The 24,709-nt window shown below is 62.3% G+C and overlaps 1 protein-coding gene across 14 annotated transcripts in view; it reads left to right on the forward strand.

Annotated features, from left to right (window-relative positions):
- IQSEC1 (IQ motif and Sec7 domain ArfGEF 1) overlaps nucleotides 1-18,154 on the forward strand; it is a 291,864-nt gene extending 273,710 nt beyond the window's left edge. For 8 of the 14 annotated variants that reach the window (XM_079122225.1, XM_079122231.1, XM_079122235.1 and 5 more), the window contains 6 exons: nucleotides 1,103-1,228; nucleotides 1,840-1,939; nucleotides 5,519-5,680; nucleotides 6,434-6,610; nucleotides 10,084-10,133; nucleotides 11,259-12,230. In XM_079122225.1, the coding sequence (XP_078978351.1) occupies nucleotides 1,103-1,228; nucleotides 1,840-1,939; nucleotides 5,519-5,680; nucleotides 6,434-6,610; nucleotides 10,084-10,133; nucleotides 11,259-11,756 (1,113 nt within the window). In that variant the 3' untranslated portion in view covers nucleotides 11,757-12,230. The other 6 variants (XM_079122238.1, XM_079122230.1, XM_079122232.1 and 3 more) reach the window with 5 other exon arrangements.
- The last annotated feature ends 6,555 nt before the right edge of the window (nucleotides 18,155-24,709 follow it).

Genomic DNA, 24,709 nt, shown 5'->3' on the forward strand with positions numbered 1-24,709 from the left:
AGAGAGACAGGCGCTGCACGTGGCCTTGGGGCCTCCCAGCCTCTGCCCGCTCTTCCCACCACGCTGTCCACCACCCGCCCGTCCCCCACCCCACTCCTGGGCGCCCCAGCTGCCTCTGCCCTGGGTTCACCCACGTGGCCTCGTGCTCCAGAGGACGTGCGCACAACGCTGGCCCGGCACAGCCCCTTCCCCATCCTCATCCTCACTTCCCTCCCAAGAGCTGCAGACCCCATGCTGCCCCACTCGCCCTGCCCGCCTTCCCCAGCCCTGTGCTCCTGCTCTGTGACCACGACAGCCTGGGCCCGGGTAACCTCCCCTGGGGAGCCCCAGGCCTGGCTCGGCCTCCCTGTCCGCAGTGTGCTGGTCCTGGGTCCCCGTGGGTCCCGGCTCTGCTGGCCTGCACATGTCCTGAGGGCCCAGAAGTCCCCACAGTCGGGCCTGGGCCTCCTGAGGGTCTGTCCACGTGTGAAGGGTGGCTCAGGCTCTGGTGAGGTGGCAGGTGCGCATGTGACCCCGTGGGGCGGTTGTTGGGGGGAGGTCCGCAGTGGGGAGGAGGGGGCCTGAGCAGGCCTCTCCCTGCCTGGGCTGTTGGCTCTGGACCTGCCACAGGATCTTGCAAGATTCAGAGCCATGGAACCTTCCAGATGAACCCTGGTAGAAGGAAGTCCTGGGCCTGGAATCAGAACCTGGCTCCCCTCTTTGTGTGACCGAGGGTGTTTCTCAGTCTCTCTGCACCTCGGTTTCCTCATCTAGAGTAGAGTAGACTCGACTCTGGGAAGGTTTTTTTTCTAATAGGGACTGGGGAACCGAGGTCTGGCTGACACCTTGTGGGAAGTCAGAGGTGTGACCCTCTCTGGCTGGGGTCCCCCGTGAGCGTGACTTAAGTCTCCACCACAAAGAACGAAAATTCCTCGGCAGAGGCGGGGCACTTGCTGGAGCCCTCAGGAGAGCCCAAGATGTCCCTGGACAGCTGCCCCCAGCCAAGGCCCTTCTGCCATGCACGGGGCGCGAGAGAAGGCGCTTTGAGGCCAGGCTGTGGGGTTTTCCAGTGTGAAGAGCTGGGCTTCTCCGCGGTGATCGCAGGCCCCTCTGCCCCGCACAGGTGCTGTCGCTGCCCCACCGGCGGCTGGTCTGCTACTGCCGGCTCTTCGAGGTTCCAGACCCCAATAAGCCCCAGAAGCTGGGGCTGCACCAGAGAGAGATCTTCCTGTTCAATGACCTTCTGGTGGTACGTGGCTCCCCTGGGCCTCGGGCACGGGGCCCCCAGGCTTCTGTCTGGCTGAGAGTCTGCCTTTGTACCCGGGTACTGGGACAGAGTGGCCCTAGAATCTTCTGAGACAGAATCCCAGCCCAGCCAGTACCCGGAGGACGGGGCTGGGGTGGGATGGCTGTTCCAGGCTGGCCTGCGGGCAGGACGTCTCTCTGGTGTCTGCACCTCTGGGTTCTCCGGGTGGGTTCCCGGCAGGTGCGGGGTCTTGTTCCCCCGCCCAGGGCCCAGGCTCAGCGGGGCGCCCCTGGGTGTCCCCAAAGACTGAGCCTCCATACTGCTGAGTCCCGACTGCCCGCTCCTGTCCCCGGGGTCGGGCCCCAGGTGTACGCACCTCACCCGCTAAGGGGACTCAGACCTGAGGGGACTGTGCAGTGACATGTCTGCCACCTCTGTGCCAGGCAGGGTGGCATTAGGGACCAGACACAGGAGCCAGCGTCCCGTCATGGTGTGCGGGACACGCGTACCCCAGGCCGGCTCACCCTGGGCCTCCTGCCCTCTGCACTCCAGGAAGGTGCCCACCCCACCTCCTGCCGATGCCACAGCTCAGCTCTCTCTCTGGCTGCCCCCAGGTCACCAAGATCTTCCAGAAGAAGAAGAACTCGGTGACCTACAGCTTCCGCCAGTCCTTCTCCCTGTACGGCATGCAGGTCCTGCTCTTTGAGAACCAGTGTGAGTCCCCAGGGCCCGAGGCCTGTGCTTGTCCTCCCTGGGGGGCTCCTCCCTCTGTCACCTCCAGGCTAGGACCTAGGGTGGGTGGCTCCACTCTCCCCCAGTCCCACCTGACACCCGGGGCCAGGCCAGGCCAGGAGCGCCAAGGAGCCACTGTCCCTGGGAGCGCCGAGCAGCCCTGGACACGGGCCCTGGGGGTTGGCTTTGCCTCACTCCGCTGCTTGCAGGGGGTCAGGCGTCAACGTGTGGCAGAGACGAGCCCGTTTAGATAGAGCGTCCTAGAAAAGCATGGAGCAAAGGCGTGGGCGCCGCGTGGGCACAGTCACCGAGCGCTGCGGGAGCTCAGCCGGGCCCTGCGCCGGGCCGAGTCCTGGCCCTGGTGCTTTGCTGCTCCGGGTCTGGAGCCCCTCTGCCTCCGGGTCCTTGGTCTGTGACCTGGGCGACCTTGGCGCGGGCCTGAGGGGACTCCTGCGAGGAGTCGTGGCTGCTTCCGTGGGAGGCGCCCAGAGAGCTCCTGGCCCGGCCGGCCGGCACTCAGGAAGGCGGGTCCTTGGGCCACAGGGCCTGGGCTCTGTGTGCGGATGGGTCCTGGGTTTGGGGAGCTGGCTCCCACCCGGGGCAGCGCCACCTGCTTGAGAAGCGGCCCCGTGTCCCTCGCCGCCCTTCTCCTCCTTTCTTTGTCCCTTCCTTCTGAGGGCCCTGTGTGCAGGCTGAGCCAGTCATCCTGGGGTGGGGCCAGGGTTCCCTGGCTGTCCTACAGGGTCCCCAGTGGCGGGAGGGAAGGGCGGCGGGGCTCCCCCCCCATCGTGATCAGCCTCAGACCCGCAGCTGCTCCGTCCAAAAACCCAGGCTGAGGGCCAGGCCTCGGGGCTCCCTACCCGCCCATCTTCCCTGGCTGAGGCCCCACGCCCTGCCCTGCCCATCCCAGGCTAGAGCCATGCCTTGCCTGGTTTCCCATGCATGTGCTACCCTCACGTCGTCCCAACCAGCATCCCTATGTCCAAGGGGGTTGGGGCAGGGACCTGGCGTAGCCCCGGAAGTGAAGTTCAGGGCCAAGGCCAGACTGCGAGTCCTCTGGGGAGGCTGGGGATCAGACTCCCATTCCCAGGGCTTTGCTCAGCCCTGAGTCCTGCACTGTGGGTGCTGGCCAGGGCCACCCTGCAGTCATCATGGAAAATGCTTCACCCAGGGAGCTCATGCTGGCAGTCCCAGGTCAGGCTTGTTCCATGTGGTTGGAGCCTTTAAAAAAAAATTGTCACAGCGGGGCGTGGTGGCACACCTGTCACCCCAATAGCTCAGGAGGCTGAGACCCGAGGATCACAAGTTGGAGGCCAGCCTCTAGCAACTCAGCGAGGCCCTAAGCAACTTATCAAGACCCTGTCTCAAAATAAAAAATAAAAAGGGCTTGGATGTGGCTCAGCGGTTAAGTGTCCTTGGGCTAAGTCTCCGATACCCCAAAAAAATCATCCAGCATATCAAACTTGACATGTTTTGGCTTCTCTTAAAAAAATCAGGTTTGGTGACACTCAGCACCCATTCCCATGTGCCAGCAATGGGCCACCATGATGTGGCTGTACACACACACCCATACACATTCACATGCATATGCACACACACATACACATACAAGCACATGCATGCACACACACTCATACATACATGCACACACATACACAAACACATGCACACACATGCGCACATACAAAAACACATACACATATATACACACATGCACACACTCTTACACATACACACATGCATACACATATACATACACACATCCACATCCACACACATTCACATACGTTCACATGCACACATGCGCACACATACACATACATGCACATGTGCACGTGCACACACGTGCACACATACACATACATGCACACATGCATACATATGCACATACAAAAATGCACACATGCACACATACACATACATGCACACGTACACATTCACACATGTTCACATACATACACATGCACACACGCACATACACATGCATGCACACATATATGAACACTCATACACATGCATGCATCATTGATGTACACATGATATACATGTGTGCATACTCATACACATCTACACACACATCCACACATGCACACACATACATATGCACATACACACTCATACACATACACACAAATGCACACATTCATACACACAGTCATACATGCATGCACACATTGATATATACACATGTGCATGCACAAACATGCACACACATACACGCACATGCATGCACATACACATACACAAACATGCACACACATATGCACATACACACAAAAACACATATACATATGTACACACATGCACACACACTCATACACACATATGCACACACATGCACCCACATGCACACACACTCATATGCTTATACACATCCACACACACATACATACACATACACACATGGCGCACACATACATACTCATATACACTCATACACATCCACACACATACATTCACACATGCACACACACATGCACATATACATGCACATCCACACGTTCTCACACGTACACATGCACACACATACACATACATACGCACACACATGCACACACATACAAAAATACATGCACACACATACTCATACACTCATACACATCACATACATACTCATACACACATGCATACACATACACATGCACATACATGGACACACTCACATGCACACAACATATACACATGCACACATACAGACATACACATACATGCACACACAACATGTTCACACATGTTCACATGCATACACATGAACACACATACACATGCATGCACATACATATACATGCACACTCATACACATCTACACACACATGCACACACATACACATACATATGCACGCACACACATGCACACACATGTTCATACATACACTCATACATGCATGCACACATTGATATATACACACATGCACGTGCATACACACACATGCATGCACACACATACGCGCATACGCACACACACATACACACATGCACACACATACACTCATACACATCCACACACACATCCACACATATACACACATGCACACATTCATACATACACTCATACATGCATGCATACATTGGTATATGCATATGTGTGCACACGCACATGCAAGCACATGCATGCACACACATACACTCATACACATACGTGCACACATTCATACATACAGTCAATGCATGCGCACATTGATATATACACACATGCGCACACACACATACATGCCAGAGACCCCAAGAGCTCAGTCGTGGCACCAGGAGGTCTGGGCAGAGCTTGTGCTGGCTGGGGGTGCCACAGGACAGAGGCCAGTAGCCGTCAGCCTGGTGTCCGGAGTTGCCCAGGGTGACAGGATGACCCCCAAGCCCGCTCAGGGCATCACCTCCGTGGACCGGGCTCCCAGTACCGAGACGAAGGGCCTCTCCAAGGGAAGGGCTGCCTCCATGACCTCAGGTTGCAGCGGCTGCGGGGGTGGCCAGCCCGAGTCAGGACCCCGCCCACCCCGCTCAGCAGACCGGAGGGGACCTGGGAGGCTGCGGTGACCTCACGGGCCACCGCGGTCTTGCCGTCCGCAGACTACCCCAATGGCATCCGGCTCACGTCCGCCGTCCCCGGAGCGGACATCAAAGTGCTGATCAGCTTCAACGCCCCCAACCCTCAGGACCGCAAGAAGTTCACGGACGACCTGCGCGAGTCCGTGGCGGAAGTGCAGGAGATGGAGAAGCACCGGATCGAATGTGAGTCCCGGAGCCGGGCCGGGCTGCAGGGACAGACGGCCACAGCCACCTCCTCCTGGGCCATGGGGGAGCACGGGGCCAGGCGCCGTCCTGCTGCAGCTCATGGGCCGTCCCACGAGGCCCCGGAGCTCCCTGGTCCCCCAGCACAGGGACAGGGCTGCGCTGAGCCCTGTGCACTTCAGCCTGACCTTTAGCAGGTTGTCCTGCTCGTTGGCCCCAGCGAGCTGCTGGGTCACAGCCAGGGCCATCCCGACTTCACGTCTCACTTTTTTCCTGGTTCTGGGATTGAACCCAGGGGTGCTTCATCCCTGAGCCACCTCCCCAGCCCTGTTTATATTTTATTTAGAGACAGGGTCTCGCTGAGTTGCTCAGGACCTTGCTAAGTGGCTGAGGCTGGCCTCTACCTTGCGATCCTCCTGCCTCAGTCTCCTGAGCTGCTGGATCACAGGAGTGCGCCACTGCGCCTGGCTAGGTCTCACTTCTTCCTGGCACATTTGTGTCCCACGTCTCTCTCTCTGAAGGCCCCTGCTGACCCCTCCCATCTCCCAGAGACTGGCCGACCTTGGCCTCCCTGTCTGTCCAGTGCCATCGTGACCTCCATACTCCCATCCAAATGCAGGCCTCCCCCGTCCTGATAAAGGTGCCCCGGAAAGCGCCGGATCCCAAGCAGAGGGCGATGGGGGTCTGTTCTGCCCCCTGGGCTGCCCACCCTGGCTGTGCTCCTCTCACTGGTCCCAACCCTCTCTGTTCCAGCCGAGCTGGAGAAGCAGAAGGGCGTGGTGCGTCCCAGCATGTCCCAGTGTTCCAGCCTCAAGAAGGAGCCTGGCAACGGGACGCTGAGCCGCGCCTGCCTGGACGACAGCTACGCTAGCGGCGAGGGCCTCAAGCGCAGCGCGCTCAGCAGTTCCCTGCGCGACCTCTCGGAAGCGGGTAAGGGCTGGGCCCAGGTCCCCTCCTAGCCCGAGGTGCCCCAGAGCCCAGCAGCCGGGCACACAGATGGCGCCTGGGCGGCCGAGGCGTGGTCCCTGCAGGAAGCAGCCGCCGTCCGGTCCCCTCCTCCCCAGGCCCGACCTCACCCCTCCTCCTCCTGAGGACTGTGCTCTGGCCATGCAGGCAGGCCGCTGTGTCTCGCTGTCTGTGCTGCCGCATCCCCTCTGTCTGGCACTGCGACGGGCCCAGGGCAGCCCGAGCTGGCTGGAGACCGCCCTGCCCGCTGCCCCTGGTCTCGCTTCCCCGCAGGGCCCTCCTTTCCCGGAGACCCAGGCCTCTGCTGAGCCCGGGCTGCGCCAGGAGACCTGTGGACACTGTTGGCGTTGGTTTCTGTGTGCGTTGACCTTGCGGCCAGCAGCTGCACCCAGGCCTCCCCATGTCGGGGAGTCGGGGCCGTGAGAGGCGAGCGGGTCTGGGCGTCGCTTGGCCACCCCACGTCTGTCCGGCCAGCCAGCTTCCCCGGGGAGGGGCTCCAGGGGCCTCCGAGGGGTGTTGGTGGCCAGACTGGTCCCCAGGAAGGGGCTCGAGGGACCCCAGTGGGACGTCAGCCTGTCCCCTCCCGAGCCCCCCGCCGGCCTGGCCTCTCAGGACCCCGTCCCCGCCGCCCGCGTGCCGGAGAGCCCGGCTGTCCGTCCTGAGCTGTCATGTCACCCTTTACTTTTTCCATAGTAAAATCTCGAAACTCATCGCCAGCATGAGGGTCAAGCCAGGGCTTCTCAACCGGACGGCGCAGACGCCCGTGGGGCGGGGTCCTTCCTCGCCGTGGGGCTGCGCTGGCCTGGCAGGAGGGTTGGTGGTGTCCCGGCCTCGGCCGCTGGAGAGCCGCAGTACCTGCCCGGCCATGGCCATGCGCCGCGTCTCCCGGGAGCAGCGCCACCCTGGTTGAGAACCACTGGCTTTCCCAGGGGCATTGTCCACCCGGCTGCACGTCTGGACTGCTTGGGGCCCTTGCAGGCGGCGGGCCGGGGGTCTTTGAGTTTGTGCAGCATGGTGGGCAGGCCCTGCCCTCCCCCGACCCGACGCCCTGGCCAGTCTCCACTCCGGGCCCGGTGGCCAGGAGCACAAGTGCTTGGTTTCTGCCAGTGCCTGGGTCACATCCCCCAGCTGGCCAGGTCGAGGGGCAGCTGCCGTCTGGATTGTAACCGTCGCCATTCTGGGGGATCCCGAGCCGAGGTCAGGACTCCCCGCGCCCAGGAAGGCCGCGGCGGGAGGGTGTGAATGTCTGAGTCCAGCCAGCGTCCAAGCCTCCAGACCAGGGAGGCCACCCGGGCCACCCAGAGGGACCCAGCGAAGGCAGGAAGATGCCGACGGAGCAGCTGGACAGCAAGGACTGGCTTTGAGCCCCCGCGGGCAGTAGGAGACGCCGTGTCCTCATGGCCCTCGCTGTGCTAAGCCCGAGCGGGCAGCCTGTGCCTGGTGGACCTGCCACACTCTGGACAGGGACGGAGCAGCCACCTGGGTCTGCGGTGGCACAGCCACACGAGAGAGGGCACGCCAGGCTTGGCTTGGCCCGGCTGAACCTGGGCGTCGGTGAGGTGGCCGCAGCCTGAGGGCCCGGAGGAAGCCCACCTGCAACACCACTGCCAGCTGCCCCGGGAGGGAGGCGAGGGCTGGACTCCGGCCTGGGCCTCCTTCAACCCAAACCTGCACCCCGTGCTCTTCCTGTGCCCGAGGGGCCTGGTGACGCTCAGGGTCAGGTGGGCCGGTCGTGGACACCGGGAGGCCCCCCACCGAGAGGTTGTCTCTGGGCTCGCGGCGTCTGCTCGGGGTGGCGCTGACCCCAGCGCAGCCCTGTCGGGAGGCTGCTGACCCCGACGGGCACTGGTATCTGGCGGAGGGGGCAGCGTGGACACAAGCTTCCCTTTGTTCAGTGGGGCTTGGACAGGGCGTCTGATGCCAGAGGTGGACCGCAGGAGCACCACCACGCCAGCCCACAGGCCCTGCCCTTGACCTCCTGCAGTGTCACCGCGGAGGGAGACGCAGGGAGGCTGCTGTGTCCCTTCACAGACTGCTCCTTGGCCCTGGACACCGAGCTAGGGAGGGTGGGTCACCTGCAGATGGAGGAAGACCCCTGAGTTGCCTCCTCCTCCCGGCTGAGACGGGGACCAGGGTCCCAGTGGGATCTCCCGGGTCTCCCGCAGCTGGTAGGCAACACCCTGCTGCGGTCTGCGGTGTGGCTTCTTGGGCCCTCAGCTCCCACCTGGAACTGGGGCTGGCCTCCCCAGGCAAGGCTGGCCTCCCAGCCCTGTGACCTCCTCATCCGCAAAGGGTGTGCCCTACGCCCTCAGTCGCCCGCACACTGTCTCCTTCAGTGCTTTGGGTCTCTCTGGCCTGGCTTTGAAGAGCCAGGGGCAACATTCACCTCAGAAGCTGGTGGACACCTGAAGGCCACACAGCAGCCTCCACCCAGGGCCCAGCCTCACCTTGCATCCAGCTCGGAAGGCCACGTGGCCAAAGTGCACACGCTGGGTTTCAAGTGTTCCCTGCAGGAGGCCAGCCCATGGGCTCCCCTCGCCACCGCCCTGGTCCCCTTCTCTCTGGCTGGACCTAGCAACGTCTGCAAGATGCACGTGTCCAGCGTGGTGCTGCACTGGCGGCCGGTGCGACACAGGGAGAAGCACCAGCGAGGTCAAGTGGGGAAGGCCATGTCCCTGGCCACTCCTAGCATCCTCACTCCCAGAGGGCTGGACTCCATCTGCAGCAAGCCAAGGAGAAGCTCTTGTATGGAGCCAGCTGGACCCCGGCACCCAGAGCCCAGAGGGAGACTCCGGCTGGCCAGCACCTACCGAACGCCCCATGCCAGGGACGAGCCAGGCACACAGCAGACACCTCTTGGCTTAGGGACGGCTTTGAGGAGGGTCCCAGGAGAGAGGGCCTGGGGCTGGGAGCCAGTTCTCCAGCAGCCCCACCCCTGGCCAGGGGACTGCACAAACCAAAGCTCGGCCCCAGAGGCCCCCAGGAGAAGGGCCCGCCCCCCGCCCTGCCTGGGGGGCGGTGTGGGGCTGTATATGTGTCTGTGCACATGCGCACGGGCTGGCACATATATATATGAAATCCACTGGCGCCGGGCGTGGGAGTGACCCGCCCTGTCCGTGGTGACACGGCGGCCGAGGGGGCCTGCACCCCGATGGGGCGAGCAGACAGCAGTGTGGGGCGGGGGCCGCCTGTGCCCCAGGCGTGCCAGTCCAGGAGGCCGCGGGCCGGGCTCCACCTCCCTCCTTCCCGCACGGCCGCCGCTCCCGGCCCCTCCTCGCCCTGGCCCCTGGCGGCAGGTGTGGCCGGCCGGCCCGCGCTCCGCTCCGCTCCGCTCCGCTCGGGCGGTGGCAGCCCTGGCAGGCAGGCAGGCAGGCAGCAGGCGGGCGGCGGCGCCCGGCCGGTCGTGTCTAACCTCTGGTATTGCATGTTCTGGGCAGGGAAGCGAGGGCGCCGCAGCAGTGCAGGATCGCTAGAGAGCAATCTGGAAGTAAGTAGGAAAGACCTCCGTCCAGCTGGCTGTCCCGTGTCGCCTCCCCACCCTCGGTTTATATCTGTTGTCTTTTTTTTGGCTCCTCCTCCCCTCCCCACAGAGACGCAGACTCGGCCCTCCCCTGCCTGCCGGGGCCCCTGCATGCGCCTCTGCCTGGAGTATCCATGCGGCCACCGCTTGCCTCCCGGGCCCCACGTGGGGGGTGGTTCTGGAGGCCGTGTTTCTGTCCTGCTTAACCCCCGTCCCCTGTGGTCCCCTGAGCATGGATAACCGTCCCTGGCTTTTGAACGCATCCGGGCGCCAGGCCCCGGCCCCTCCTGGCCCGCCTGCCGCTGGCTCCTGGATGTGCCCGCCCCGCCGGCTTCCGCGCTCCGCCATCTCATCGCTTCCTTCCCGGAGTTTCGCTGGCTGTGTGTCTGCAGTCAGGACCGTGGAGTTGCTTAGCTAGCTCGCGGGAGGAGCCTCGGAAGGGAAGTCAGTGTGGATTTCATGACATGCCATCCATCCCCCGCCCCCATCTCGCCCGTCCTGTCCACCTCTTGACCTCGCTGGCAGTTCTTTGTTTCCGCCTCTTTCCCTCCGTGTGGTTTGCAAGTAGGTAGCGGCAGCGAACGCCTAGGCAGCCCACGCCCCCCAGGACAGGCTTGCAGGGCCCGCTCGCCCCTGTCACCACCTCCCGACCCCCACCGCGGCGCAGGCTCTGGGCCCAGCCGAGAGGTCCTGGGAGTCGAGGGCAGTGTCGGCAGGAGCTGGGCTCCGTCTCCACGCACACCGCCCGCCCTGCACCCCAGGCACAGCTCCCGGTGGCCCCCGCCCAGTCACCGACCCCAGAGGCCTCAGGCGGCCACACACGCACAGGGCGGGAGCCAGGCTGGCGTGGCGGTTGCTTCACCAAAGGGCCACCTCCCCTGCCCGCACCCCCTCTTGTGCCAGGGTCCAGCCCCCAGCTGTCCTGCATGGTAGCGCCAGGGGACAGGGGGCCGGAGTCCAGCTGCCCTTACCCCCGCCCTCCGTGGCGACTGCGGGGCTTAGCAGTGGGGACGCTTGACACTGGAAGAGAAAGCGCGGCCGCCCTGCGGCTTTGAGGTGGTTTAATTCTGCTCTCTGTGAATTTCCTTTTAGGGATCCATCATTAACAGCCCTCACATGCGCCGGAGAGCTCCATCCGCCCGGGAGGGTCCTCGCCCACACCAGGCCATGCCCAACTCCTCCCTGCTGGGCTCCTTATTTGGCAGCCGGAGAGGGAAGCCCCCGCCCCAGGCCCACCCGCCCGCCGCCCCGCCCCTGCCGCACGCGGCCGGCCACCTTCCCGGGCCGCCCGAGGGGCCCCCACAGGCCCCGGTGCACGGCCACCACTCCCAGTACTGCCACGTGCAGCAGAACCCGCCCCCCTACCACCACCACCACCACTACCACCCGCCCCCGCACCTCCCGCACGCCCACCAGTACCACCACGGCCCCCACGGCGGGCACGCGCCCTACGCCGCCCACGCCCACGGCCACCCTCCGCTGCCCTCGGCCCACGCCGCGCACGCGGGGCACCATCACGGGCAGCCCCCCGCCCCGCCCCCTCCCACCAGCAGCAAGGCCAAGCCCAGCGGCATCAGCACAATCGTGTAGGCAGCCTGGGCGGGGGGCGCCCCCCCAGGACCACGGCACACACTCGGGGGCACGCCCAGGGCGGCCAGCCTCAGCCCGCGCCCAGGGCCTCGGTTTCCATCTCTCCCTCCGCCCGCCCATCACACGCCTGGGCCCGCCTGTCACTGAACAGACCCCCGATCGACACCCCGGCTCCCTCCGCCCGCACCCCCGGGGCGGGCCTCAGCCGGCCTCAGCCCAGAGCAGGGCGTGGCCCGTAGGCGCGGCCCCTCCCACCAGCCCCGGCGCTCGGCCCCTCGATGCGCACGCACACCGACACCCAGCCTAGGAAAGAAGAGGTGGGCTTCCCAGGCAGACCAAGCAGGACAGACCCCCATGGCTGCATTACATTGCTCTGTTATTGACAAGGGGCAAATTATTAAGTAGACCTGATATGGTTGACGAAAATACGTAAGTAAACGTTATATAATATAAATATATAAATATATAAATATATACATATCTCTGCGCTGTCCAGGTAGTGTCTGTGTGTGAAAGCGGCGGTCAGCCCCGCCGGCAGCACCGCCTCCAGGCCCCTCCGCCCCTGCTAGGAAGACCGCCCTAGGCGAGCGTGAGGAAGTAGACCCCAGCCCCGCTGGAGCTAGGCCAGAGCCTATTTTGCTACAGAGAAGACAAGTCCCTCCAGGGTGGCTGAACTCTTAACACGGTCGTTACTAACTGTGCCAAGTACCCTAGCGCCTGAGCCAGGGCCGCCCTGGATAAGCCCGTCCCTTGTGAGCAGAGCACCCCTAAGCCACCCTACCTACCTGCTGTTATTTCAGGTAAGAACTAGACCCGCAGGCAGTCACCTCTCGCGGCGACGCGGGACAGCTAGTGAGGAGCTGGGTGTCGGGCAGGGTGCCCCGGACCCTCAGGCGCTTTGTCACCGGCTGCCGTGACTGTGAACTGGAGTGCCCCGCCCCCTCTTTTATCCTGTGCACACGGTCAAGTTAAAGCCCATTCCCAGGACCCCAGGGCAGAGGGCTCCATCCTCTGCCCGACCCCGACCCCAGCAGGCAGGAGCCCCGCTCCTGGAGGTGACCGAGCGCTAGCCGCGGGCGGTGTGTGTGTCCCCGTGTTGTGTTGAGTGGACGCAGTGATCATTGTGGTTCCGTGTGCTCACCGACCCGTGTCATCTCCGCGGCCGCCGAGTGCGGCCCTCGCCGCGGAAGCCCCGCTGCTGCCTGCTCATGGCCCCGCCAGCTGCCGGGCATCACGTGACTCCGCTCCCTCGTGTCGCTTCTGTGTTGTGGTGGCACCATGCGCTCCCGCGCCCGGGTCTGCGCCCGCGTCACCCACGGCCGCCCTTTGCAGTTTCAGCCTCTCGAGCCTCTGCCCGTGCTGTGCTCCTAAGCCGTGGGACCCCAGGACTGCTTGGGCCCCGCCAGCAAGGGCGGAGCTGCCGCCCCTCCGCCTGGGGACAGCGTGCGAGCCGCGCTGCGCCGCCGCGGGGGCCGGGCCGCCCGCTGCGTCTCCCCGGCCCATCTCCCTTCTCACGCCCGTCACGTCGCCGAGGTCGCCCACTGCACCAGCAGATCTGCAAACAGCACTCGGTCACCCCGCGGACGGCAGATCGCGCAGCCGGCGCCCGGGTCCTCCCCTTGGTGTCCTCCTCTGCCACCTGCCTGGCGTGTCCGCGTGGTCCAGGCCGGGCTGGCGGGAGGCTGCCTGGTTCACGGTCTCCTCAACCCTCTTTCCCCTGCGGTCGGGCCGGGGAGGCTCCCGTGTCCCAGCTTCAAGACGCTGTGTGACGGGAAAGGGACACCGGACTGCATGTCGCCCGGCACGTGACTCTATTGTACATTTGCAAACTCTACCAGTGTTTCTGTTGACAAATAGTTGAAGTGATAACATATTAAATGTCGGCTTTTCTTCTGGACCAAGGGTCGAGTCAAACTGTACCTTTAGATTGTTCCAGAAAAAGTCGTGGCTGGGGCGCAGGGGCGCTCCCCCCAAAGGGCAGCCAGAGGGACCCGGCGGGGACCCTCCCTGCCCCTGCCTTCTCTGCCACCCCAGGGCCACCCTGAGCCCCTCGGCCCCGACAGCCCGCTGCAGCCGCAGATGGACGGGGTCTGGTGGCCGCTCCTGAGCCTCAGCGCCTGGGGTCGCCAGCTCCACGCGGCGCCCGCGTGGGTCCTCGAGTCTTCTTAGATGTTTCTGGAAGGATGTTACTCAGTTCAGGATCCGGGGTCGCGGTTCTCAGACCCGGCTCCGGAAGCATGAGCCACCAGCAAGCCGCTGTCCCCATGTCGCATCCACGAGGCTGTGCTCTGTGGGTCCCTGCCTGTCACCTGGCCATGACTTTCTGTCCCCGCGGGCGGGGGGAGGGGCGCCCGCATCGCCTCGTCCCCTCGGACGCTCCTGCGACCTCCTGCCGTCGTGCGCGAGCTCCGCCCTCTGGAGAGCGTCCCCCTCGGGAGGCAGCTGGTGACATGGCAGAACAGAATATGTACTGGACGCGGTGACGCCGTGGTTCGAGTATTTTTTTACGTTTCCAAACGCGATGTACAGTATGTAAAATAAAGCCCGCGGAACCGCGCGCCTGGTGTCCTCTGCGCGCCCGAGCCCGGCCGCCCCGCCTCGAGGCCTCGGGCCGCGCCCCACGGCAGGCTGGGCCCCCGGGAAGCGGGCACCTGGCGAGCCCTGGTGGGGCAGCGTCCACCTTCCCGCCCGCCACGGTCGTCCCGTCAGTCGTGCCCGATCACCTCCGAAGGACGCCGCGGCCAAGCGCCCGCAGGTGCGCGCCCTGCCCGTCCCCAGCCACGCAGCGCTGCGCAGTGCCCGCTCGCCTCTGAGGTGCCCTGGGAGGTCGGAATCGGTCTTGAAGCCGGACTCCGACGGCCACGGGGCTCCTGCGCCGCCTGCCACCCGCCTGTGGGAGGGGCGCCCTGGAGACCCGAACCCACCACCGCGAGCCCGTGGAGAGATCTGCAGACCTGCCGAACTCGGCGCGCGCTTTTCCCGACAAGCCCGCAGCTTCCAGATGCAGAGACCTGCGGTGGACCAGGTGGCCCGGGCCTGGTCCCGACCCGGGGTGCCCTTTCCTGGAGGACACGGGACTGGCTTTAACCTGAGGGTACAGCTGGGACACAGGTAAAGGGCATGCCACACGTTAGGACCCAAGAGAGGGTCTCGAAGGTATTCAGTATGTCAGCGACTCTCAGCAAACGTCCTGCTTTCCTTGAGACAAGATGGCTGCTGTGGAGTATGAGGGTGGGTAGGAAATATGGGGGAGAAATAACCCCAATGAAAACCCCAGTGGCCCAGGCCCTAAGTGTTTACTGAGGGATGATTACATGAGGTCAAAGCCGCCCATTTGCCAGGCACAGTGGTGGACGCCTGTCATCCCAGCAGCTCGGGAGGCTGAGGCAGGAGGATCACAAGTTGGAGGCCAGCCTCAGCAGCTTAGTGAGGCCCTAAGAACTCAGTGAGACTGTCTCTAAATAAAATAGAAAAAGAACTGGGGACGTTGCTCAGTGACCAAGTACCCCTGGGTTCAATCCCCAGCAGTCCCCCCCCAAAAAAAAAAAACTAGTTGTAGCTTGTCATCCCAGTGGCTTGGGAGGTTGAGGCAGGAGGATCACAAGGTGGAGGCCTTCTCAACAGCTTAGTGAGATCCTAAGCAACTCAGCGAGACCTTGTCTCTAAATAAAATATTAAAAGGGCTGAGGATGCGGCTCAGTGGGTAAGCACCCGGGGGTTCAATCCCTGGGACCAAAAAATAAAAGCAGAGCTGTCGTCAAAGTGCTCCGACAGCCCGGCTGTCCTTCAGGCTGTGACGTGCCTGCACATAGGGCTGCCACCCACGGTCCACGGAGCCGGGGCTTCCACGCCAGGTTCTCTGGACTCAAGTCTGTCCCCCTCTTCCCCAGCTGGCGAGCTCCTTGGGGACACGGGCTGTGTCTGATCCGCCTCTGTGTCCAGGGCCAGCACAGGGACGGGCTTGTCCAAATGGATCAACGGTTGGCAGGCGGGAGGTGGGGCCGACACGCAGTGGGCAGAAGTGACCACTTTGTGGTCACCTTGGGTGCGTCTGGGAACCTGTTGCTCAGCTCCTGCCGCCCTGGACCTTGGAGCTGGCTGGGGACGCCTGGCACCGTGGACCCTGGGGGGTGCCACATCAATGGGGAGTCAGCCCAGGCCACCACGGTCCTCGCAGGCAGCCGAGGCAGCCACAGCCCCCTGCCTGACCCCTCTCTTGGGGACCGTGGGTGCTGTTGACATGAGTTGCTCAAAACGCTCACTCCTCGCGAGTGACCCGGGCCTTCCTCTCTGGAAAACCCTCCAGAGGCTCCGCGGCGGGCGGGTCCCCCTCCGGGAGCTGTGCGTGTCCAACGTCAGAGGACGGTAGAGGCCACGCAGCCCGGAACGTCCCCACACCCTTGCAGACCTGTCCGGGGAACGGGGAGGCGTGGCCCAAAGCTCAGGAGAGTGGAGAGCACGTTTAGCTTAGGAGATTTGGTCCCTGGGGGAGGACACGTCACAGGCCAGCCCCGCTGACGTTGAGGCCCTGGCAGAGACAGCCCAGCAGAGAGGACACGTCAACCAGGAATCCACGCCCTGGAGAGCTGCCCAGAGAGGGGACCGAGACCTGGCGGCAGATCTGGGGAGTCACAAGAAAGCTGGGGAGTTCAAGGGGCCAGAGGGGGCAGCCAGCTCTGCTTCTGGAGGAAAGGGGACACCTGGGCAGGGATATGTCTGCTGGGGACTTGGTGACAAAGTGCAGAGAATTGACCCAGGAAGTGAGGTGCTCCCCAGCAAGCAGCAGAGACCCACCAGTGTCTTCTGCACAGAACTTCACTTCCCTGTAGCAGCCGAGGGGCGTTTCTGGGATCCAGACCCAAGGAAACCCCCCAAGCCCTGGCCCTTCCCCATAGGCTCACGGTCACTGCTGGTCCAGGAAAATCCAATGACATGTGAAGGTTAAAAAGAAAATGGGCACCTTGGTGCACACCCATCATCCCACCAACTTGGGAGGCTAAGGCAGGAGGATCGCAAGTTGGAGGCCAGCCTCAGCAACTTAGACCCTGTCTAAAAGCAAAAAATATAACAGACTGGGGAGGTGGCTCAGTGGTTCAGCAGCCCTGGGTTCAGTCCCTGGGACCAAAACAAAGCCGCAGCAGCAGGGCGCTGAGGAGGTGTGACCAGCAGGGCGCTGAGGAGGTGTGAAGGAAGGCAGCCTCAGCTCTCAGGATGCCTGGCTTCAGGTGTCAACCTGACTGGGCCCCGCACGCCCCCACATTCTCGCTGGGCGGGCCCTGAAGGTATTTCTGGAAGACATCGTCTGAATCAGGAGGCAGACTAAAGACAGTGCAGTCCCGCCAGTGTGAACGGGCGTCACCCAGTCCTTCCAGGGGCTGGCCAGAGCGCAGCGGCAGAGCAGCGTGAATCCACGCTCTGCCGGGACTGGACCTTCCATCTTCACCTGCCCTTGGCCATCACACCATAGGTTCCTGGGCTCTGTCTTATTGCAGGGCCCCCAACCCCACCCTAGGGTCTCAGGCCTCTGGCTCAGGAGTGAGAGTCACACCCCAGCTCCTCCCCAGCTCCCCAGGGCCTTGGAATGCGGCCACCAGATTCCCCAGACCTCCAGCGCGCACGCGGTACATCACGCAGCCCAGGTCCTAGTGGAACGTGCCTGTTGCAGCAGCACGTGCGGACTAATACTGCCTCTGTCTTCACCAGGCTTTGACGTCGCATGGGAAGCTTTGGCCAGTACCCAAACCAGGTGTGCTCAGAGGCCAAAGAACTGAAAAGGAAAAGGTGAATCATTTCTATTTGCAGAGGATTTGACAGTTTGCAACCCAGGAGAACCAATATTCACAAAGTGAACATTAAGGAAACTCGCCAAGGTCGCTGGATATTAAATGAATACAGACGAATCAACAGACAGACTTTTATAAAATCAGAACAAAAACCGAAAGACGGCATGTATCACAAAGTTTCAAAAAAGATATCTGAGAACCATTTCATTATAATAGGAAATTATAATGAAAATAAGGAAATGATTAAAAAGCAGAAAAATGCCTATGGTTCAATGAAAGATGTTCCATGTTTTTTGATAACACGGTTTAGTATAGCTCACCAGTTGGAAAAATCTGGCACAAAGTCAAGTCACAGGTAAGGCAGGCCTATCCAAAATAATTCTCGCTGTGTTTAGGATTGCAGCCAGATGTGAAAGCAGCCTTTAACGCTGAGTCATTACGTATGTGGTATTCGTACGTGAACATGAGACCAGTTGGACAGAATGGAAAGTCCAGAAATAGCCATGATTTCATGGAAATTTAATATGACAATAAGGACAGCTTTACAGACCGCTGGAGAAGAGGGATGTTCAGATGAAGGGTGTATCAGTTAGCTTTTGCCGCAAAACAAAACAGCCCACACTCCTGGTTCACCCTGCAACTCACGACTGATTACCCATCGCCAGGCTCAGGCCTGCTGGGGCACATCCGCGGCTCCCGGGGTGGCAGGGTGGGCTGCTGCAGGTCAGAGCTGCTCTGTGGTCACCGGGCCGTGGCTGAGGCCTGGGAGCCTACCACAGGCCGGCCGGCAGCAGCGTCCACTGGCTCTGGCACACAGGGAGCTGTGGGCGGGAACTCAAGAGGGCGGCTTCCCAGGACTCAGGTGGCAGAGGCAGCGGCTGAGGAGAGCCAGCTTGAAAGGCCACCTGGGCCTCCAGCAGTTTCCCACAGTGTCATGATGGTCACGGGCAGGGGACACATGCGCTGTCAAATCGCATGACCACAGACGTACACTGGGTCCGGAGCAGAGAGACAAAGCCATCCACCACGCTGCGCCCTCCTGCAGCAGGACAGCAGCTCCCACCACCCCCTGTGACACCGGAGGGTCGCAGACACCAGGGCTGGCAGTGGGTGGGGCCGAGGTGGCCTCTGCTCTCATGGCTGACAGACCAGGGGCCTCGGGACAGTGAGGTGGTGACAGGTCCCCTGGAGAAAGGCCGACAGGAGGGGCTTGCAGAAAACCCCATAAGGTGCGTAGGGAGGAGGCGCCAGGCAGCTGGGACGGTCCAGCCCCGGGCTGGGCTGGGCGGTCGGGGCCCCCAGGACCTGGGAGTTTGATTCCGGGCTGCTTTTTTGTGTCCCCTGACCTTGTGAATTCACCTGAGTGCCCATCCTGGATCTGCTCCTCCAGAAAGTTCCACCCAGGTGGTTCGCAGTGCACACAGAGGGTCAGGTCGGCCTCTCGGGCCTCTGGGCCACCTGCTGGGCCTCCACCTGGACCACCGGGCTGGAGGTGGCCTCAGCCACAGCCCGAATCCCCATCCCCCACCCCCAGTGTCCGTGGCTCCGCCCAGACTCCAGAAGTCGGTGTCCACCAGCGTCCATTCCTCGGCCATGACCCACCTCCTGACTTCCGTCTCTTCCGGGGAAGCCGCCGGCAGCTGAGCCCCAGGGCAAGTCCAGGGCCACCCTGTCCCGTAATTCCACCCCGGGGTCCTCCCGCTCCCCCTCTGCCTTTGGCGGCCCACCGCCCCCCGGGCTCAAGGCCCCTGTGAAGAGGGCTGGTCACACACTGCGGCTCTGGGGACCCACAGCGACGTCCGGGAGGGAGGGGCAGACAGACTCGGTGTCGGTGGCAGCTAAGCCGCCGTCCTCAGGTTCCAGGGCACCTGCTGGGCACGTGCCCCTCACCTGGCCACCCTGCCCAGCGCCAGGCCCTCGCAGGGTGATGGCGGGTCGTCAGGACCCAGCCCCAGGGAGACCACCCCCTCCCGGAAGCCCCTGGCATCGCCTGGGACACGCCAGGGCTGTGGCCTCGGTCTGGTGACGTCCGCACCCTGCGGGCGGCAAAGGACACAGGCCACATGGACAGAGGCCGAGAGAACTGCATGGGACGCTGACGGAGCGGGAGGAGGATCCAGCGGCCACTTCGGGGCGGGGTCACCAAAGTCACACTTCCTCCTCCTGGAGGCCAGGCCCCTCAGGACGGGCCGCGAGCCCCAGGGAGCAGGGGTGACAGGAGCCCAGGCTGGCGGGGACAGCAGGTGGCGGCAGAGGCAGAGGGGCCAGCTGCCCGGCCTGGCCAGGCAGGAGGAGGGGCTTCCAGGGGTTTCTGCACGGTCTCGCCTGTCATGCCTGTCCCCACACCTGTCACACCTGTCCCCATACCTGTCACACCTGTCCCCACCTGTCACGCCTGTCCCCACCTGTCACGCCTGTCCCCACCTGTCACACCCGTCCCCACACCTGTCACGCCTGTCCCCACATGTCATGCCCATCCCCACACCTATCACGCCTCTCCTCACACCTGTCACGCCTGTCTCCACATCTTGTCATGCCTGTCCCCACACCTTGTCATGCCTGTCCCCACACCTGTCATGCCTGTCCCCACACCTGTCACACCTCTCCCACCTTGTCATGCCTGTCCCCACACCTGTCACGCCTGTCCCCGTATGGTGTTCCCAGGCTGCACACGCCTCCCTGCCTCTACCAGCAATGGCGGGCACGCCTTCCCTCCTGGCCCTGCCTGCTGGGTCCCCACCTGCACCGACACACCTGCCTCAGCTGACTGGCAGCTCCTGGGGGTCGCCTGTCACTTGGAGACTTGTGCTCCTCGGGCACAGTCTCCAGGACAGCCATTGGTGCCACCCTGGGCGAGGCCCTTGTCCCCTGGGGCCTCGCTTCTCCCTGGGAGGGGTGCAGAGTGGTCTCCTTGCAGTCAGGCCCGGCTCGCGGAGGCACCGTCCCCGCCCTGTGTCCCTGTGACACCGCCACTCAGGAGCTGAGAGGAGGGGTCCCCTGGGCGGCTCGGGAACCGAGAGGTGGGGGACCTGGGAAGGAGACCCTGGATGGGCAGGGATGGGCACCTGGAGGAAGGAGGGGACCTGCTCTGTGGGGACACCAGCCAGCTGTGGGTGTCCCAGCGCAGGGCCCCAGGCGCACCCACCCTGCTAATTTCGGGGCCTCTGGAAGGAAGGGTGGCCACTCCCCTTCGGAGGGGTCTCGGGGCTGGGCAGGGACTGCTGCCCCAAACCCCCAGGGACAGAGGGGTGCTGCCAGCTTGCCCGGCCCTTCAGGGCTGCCGCCACGGCCCCGCCTGGCCTCCAGGACGCTGCTCCCCGTCTGCCGAGACAGCACTGTGCTGGGTCCCCGTCCCCAGGTGTGACTCTCGGGGGGCGTGCAGGGCGGGGCAGAGGGGAGACTGGCCACACCCGGGGAACACCCTGGGCCGCACCTGACACCCAGAAGAGGCTGCGAGAGCCGGACACGAAGACCAAGGTGTCATGCAAGGAAGGGCGGGGGGGCAGGAGGGGCCCAAGAGCCACGGACACTTCAGAGAGGACCCCTCGGTGACATGCCGAACCTAGGCTCCCCTATAGGAGGCAGCGGGCTGCTATCCATCATCTATCGATCTATCTATAATCGATCATATCGATCATCTATCAGTCATCTCGTATCAATCTATTATCAATCAATCTACCATCTACATCTATCAGCTCCCCATCCTATATAGGCTCCCCTATACGGAGGGGGCTTCGGTCGATTATCTATCAATGAATCAATCTATCATCTATCTATATCCTATCAATCTAGCTACCATCTATCAATCTATCACCTATCAATCTATCATCCATCATCAAACATCTATCTATATTCTATTATCAATCTACCATCTATCATCTATCAAACTATTATCACCAACCATCAAGTATCTATCATCTATCAATCATATATCTACCTATTAATCAGTTGATTTATCTATCATCTACCATCTACCTACCTATCATCTGTCAATCAGTCAATCGATCTCTCCCTCTCCTATGTAGTCTCCCCTGTATGGAGAGGGGCTTCTATCAATTTATCATCTGCATATCATCGTTCAATCTACTACCATCTATGTTCTGTCAATCTGTCCACCATCAACTATCTGTCAATCTCCCCATCGTCTACTTATCTCTTTCATCTGTCAGCCCATCACCCGTCAGTCAGTCAATCAACGTCCTCCCCGTCCTGCGCAGGCGCCCCCCTAGGGATCTGATGGGGCCTTTATTGCTCCGCCCTCTGAGCAGGAAAGGGCCCTTGGCCCCAGTCCTCCCAGGACAGCGCCTGGGTTAGGCCGAGGCCGGGCCTCCCCCTGCTGGAGGTAACCTGGTGCGGCGGGCTGAGCTGCCTGTCACCTGTGCCCCTCCTGCACACCATCCAGCCCCTGCCCCGAACGTCCTTCTGTGCACATTCAGGGTCCTCTGGGGTTTGAAGCGGATCTGCAGTTTGATGTCATCGGATCTGATTTTATGCATCTGCTCCCCCAGTGGGGACAAAGGTGTTGATTTTAATGCCCTCGCCACATGCGGGGCACAGAGATCTCCCCGCCCGGGGTGGAAAACACTAATAGCGCCCACGGTGTGGAGGGCGTGGAGACCGTGGAGACCGAGCGTCGTCTTCCAGCGGAGTGTCCCTGTGCAGAAGGCACTAGGTTGTCTTTCATCAACATATGCTTAGCCACTGAGCCACCTCCCCAGCCCCTTTTTTCTATTTTATGTAGAGACAGGGTCTCGCTGAGTTGCTTAGGGCCTCACTAAGTTGCTGAGGCTGGCCTCCAACTTGCGATCCTCCTGCCTCAGCCTCCCGAGCTGCTGGGATGACACGTATGCGCCACCGCTCCTGGGCCAAGAAAGCATTTTCAAGTCAGAGGAGGGCCTGGAGCCAGCGCAGGGGACGGCCAGCGGGCAACCGCACAGCAGCCCAGGCGCACACACCGGCCAACATGAAGCCACATGTCCTGGCTGGGAAACGTCCCAAACAGGTCACCTCTGCCAGACCAGCTGCAGCCAGAAAATATGTCCCACCCTGAAAGCACCCGCAACTTGCTCTGTCCCGGACAGCGGCAGACCCTCCACTGATCACCGCTGGTGGCTCCCCAGCAAAGGGGACAGACAGAGCCTAGAGCCACAGCCTTACGCGCAGAGGGGTCGGGAGCAGAGGTAAGTGACGCACGAGTTCGGTGCGTGCGTGCGGACGCTCGGGCCGCGCTCTGCGCGCGCTCCTTGGCGCCCGGCTCCTGGTCTGCGCCCTGACAGGCGGACCGAGGGTCCCCCGTCTCAGCGCAGCTCCAACGAGGCGCGACGACGGGCCCCGCCCCTTGGGGGCTGCGCCGCAGGCATGCGCAGAGCGTCGCGGGGCCGTCAGTGCCGTGCGCAAAGGGTCACGGGAAAGGGCCCGGGACCCTGGCCGGCGGGCCCCCTCGGCGCCCGGGGCCTCCTGCCTCATCCCTCTGGGCGCAGAGGAAGCCGCCTGCGGCCCGGAAGCCAGCTTCTCGCCGTCGCCCCCGCAGCCGGAGGCCCAGCAGGACCCCGCGGAGCAGCTCGGGAGGCCGCGCTCCTCCTGCGGGGCCTCTGCTCGCCCCAGCCGCCCGGGACGCCGTCATTCCTCGTGGGGGTCATTTCAAGGCCGCCTGTCCTGAGCAGGAGCCTTCGAGGGGCAAACAGCGTGCCTTCCAGCGTTCCTCGGCTTCCCGTTCTTCCGGGACCGGCAGCCCCCACGCCTCGGGCTGCTCCGTTTCCCCAGAATATTGTCTGAGTTTTTTTCTTTTTTTCCTTGTGATCAAATTTTTGAGAGTCCACTGGTGAGAGCGGCCTCCTCACAGGCTGCTGAGTGTACCTCAGTATTCAAGGTATCACCCAGGCCACGCTCACGCCCGAGGAAAGGAAGCAGCCTTCCATTCCATGCCAGACCTTTGTCAAAACTGGAAATGGAGCGCCTGTCATCCCAGCAGCTTAGGAGGCTGAGGCAGGAGGACCGCAAGTTGGAGGCCAGCCTCAGCCACTTAGCCAGGCCCTAAACACCTCAGTGAGCTCCTGTCTCTAAATAAAATCTACAAAGGGCTGGTGATGTGGCTCCATGGTCAAGTGCCCCTGAGTTCAATCCCCGGTATGAAAGAAAAAAACACAAACAACCCCTGGAAACCGCGGTCATCCAGCACGTGGCGGATTTGATTGACTCAGCCCAACAAGGACTGCTTTAAAGAAGTGGGCAGCAGACTGCGTGGTTATGAGACGCATCTCCTGCGGGCACACCAACCTGGATTTTTAAGAAACCGATCCTGAGAGCTGAAGAAATAGCTCGTGTTGGCGAGCGCAAGGCCCCGGCTCCAATCCCCTGTCCCTCAGAGGAGGGAAAGAAAGAAAAACTTGACCACGACCTTCTAGAGAAGGGACTGCAGTAAGAGGTGGGGAAGCCCCACAGCAGCGTCCAGCCGGGCCTGCCTGGCCATCAGAAGCCACGTCACCTGGCAGCTTCTAAGGACCATCTACTCTAACAGCAATCCCGTCCTTCACTCACCAATCACTAGAGCAAACGTGACTGCTCACTAGCATTCACCCTGAAATCACAGCCTTTCATGCACATCAAGGTGAGCGGACCACACTTCTTAGCCTTGGAACCAGGGACTCAACCCACAGTGCTCAACCCCTGAGCCACGTCCCAGCCCTTTTTATATTTTGTTCAGAGACAGGATCTCACTGAGTTGTTTAGGGTCTCGCTAAGCTGCTGAGGCTGGCCTCCACCTTGCGATCCTCCAGCCTCAGCCTCCCGAGCTGCTGGGATGACAGGCCTGCGCCACTGGCGAGCTTAGCAAGCCCTAACTCTGCCCATTCTGATTCCACTTCTCGCACATTCACTCCGCCCTTCAACCATAAACCCTGGCGGGCACACTGGGCACCAGGCAGCTCCCTCTCTTCGTCCACTGACGTGCGACCACACGCGACGGTCCCGTCACACAGCTTCCACATCCTGCCCACTAGACTCAGGCGTCGGACAGCCTGGCTCTGCGCTCGGCTGGCACTGTAAAGACAGGAGGAGCCCGCACCTGTGTAAACAAAAGCCTCTTCCCTAACTGCCCTCAGCCCTCATAAAAGCTGCAAAGAATCTTCACCTCTTATCCTAAAGGCCAGGCAGCTGACCTTGCCGGTGCCA

Source organism: Sciurus vulgaris (assembly GCF_902686455.1).
Source record: "Sciurus vulgaris genome assembly, chromosome: 19".
Lineage (NCBI taxonomy): Eukaryota > Metazoa > Chordata > Mammalia > Rodentia > Sciuridae > Sciurus > Sciurus vulgaris.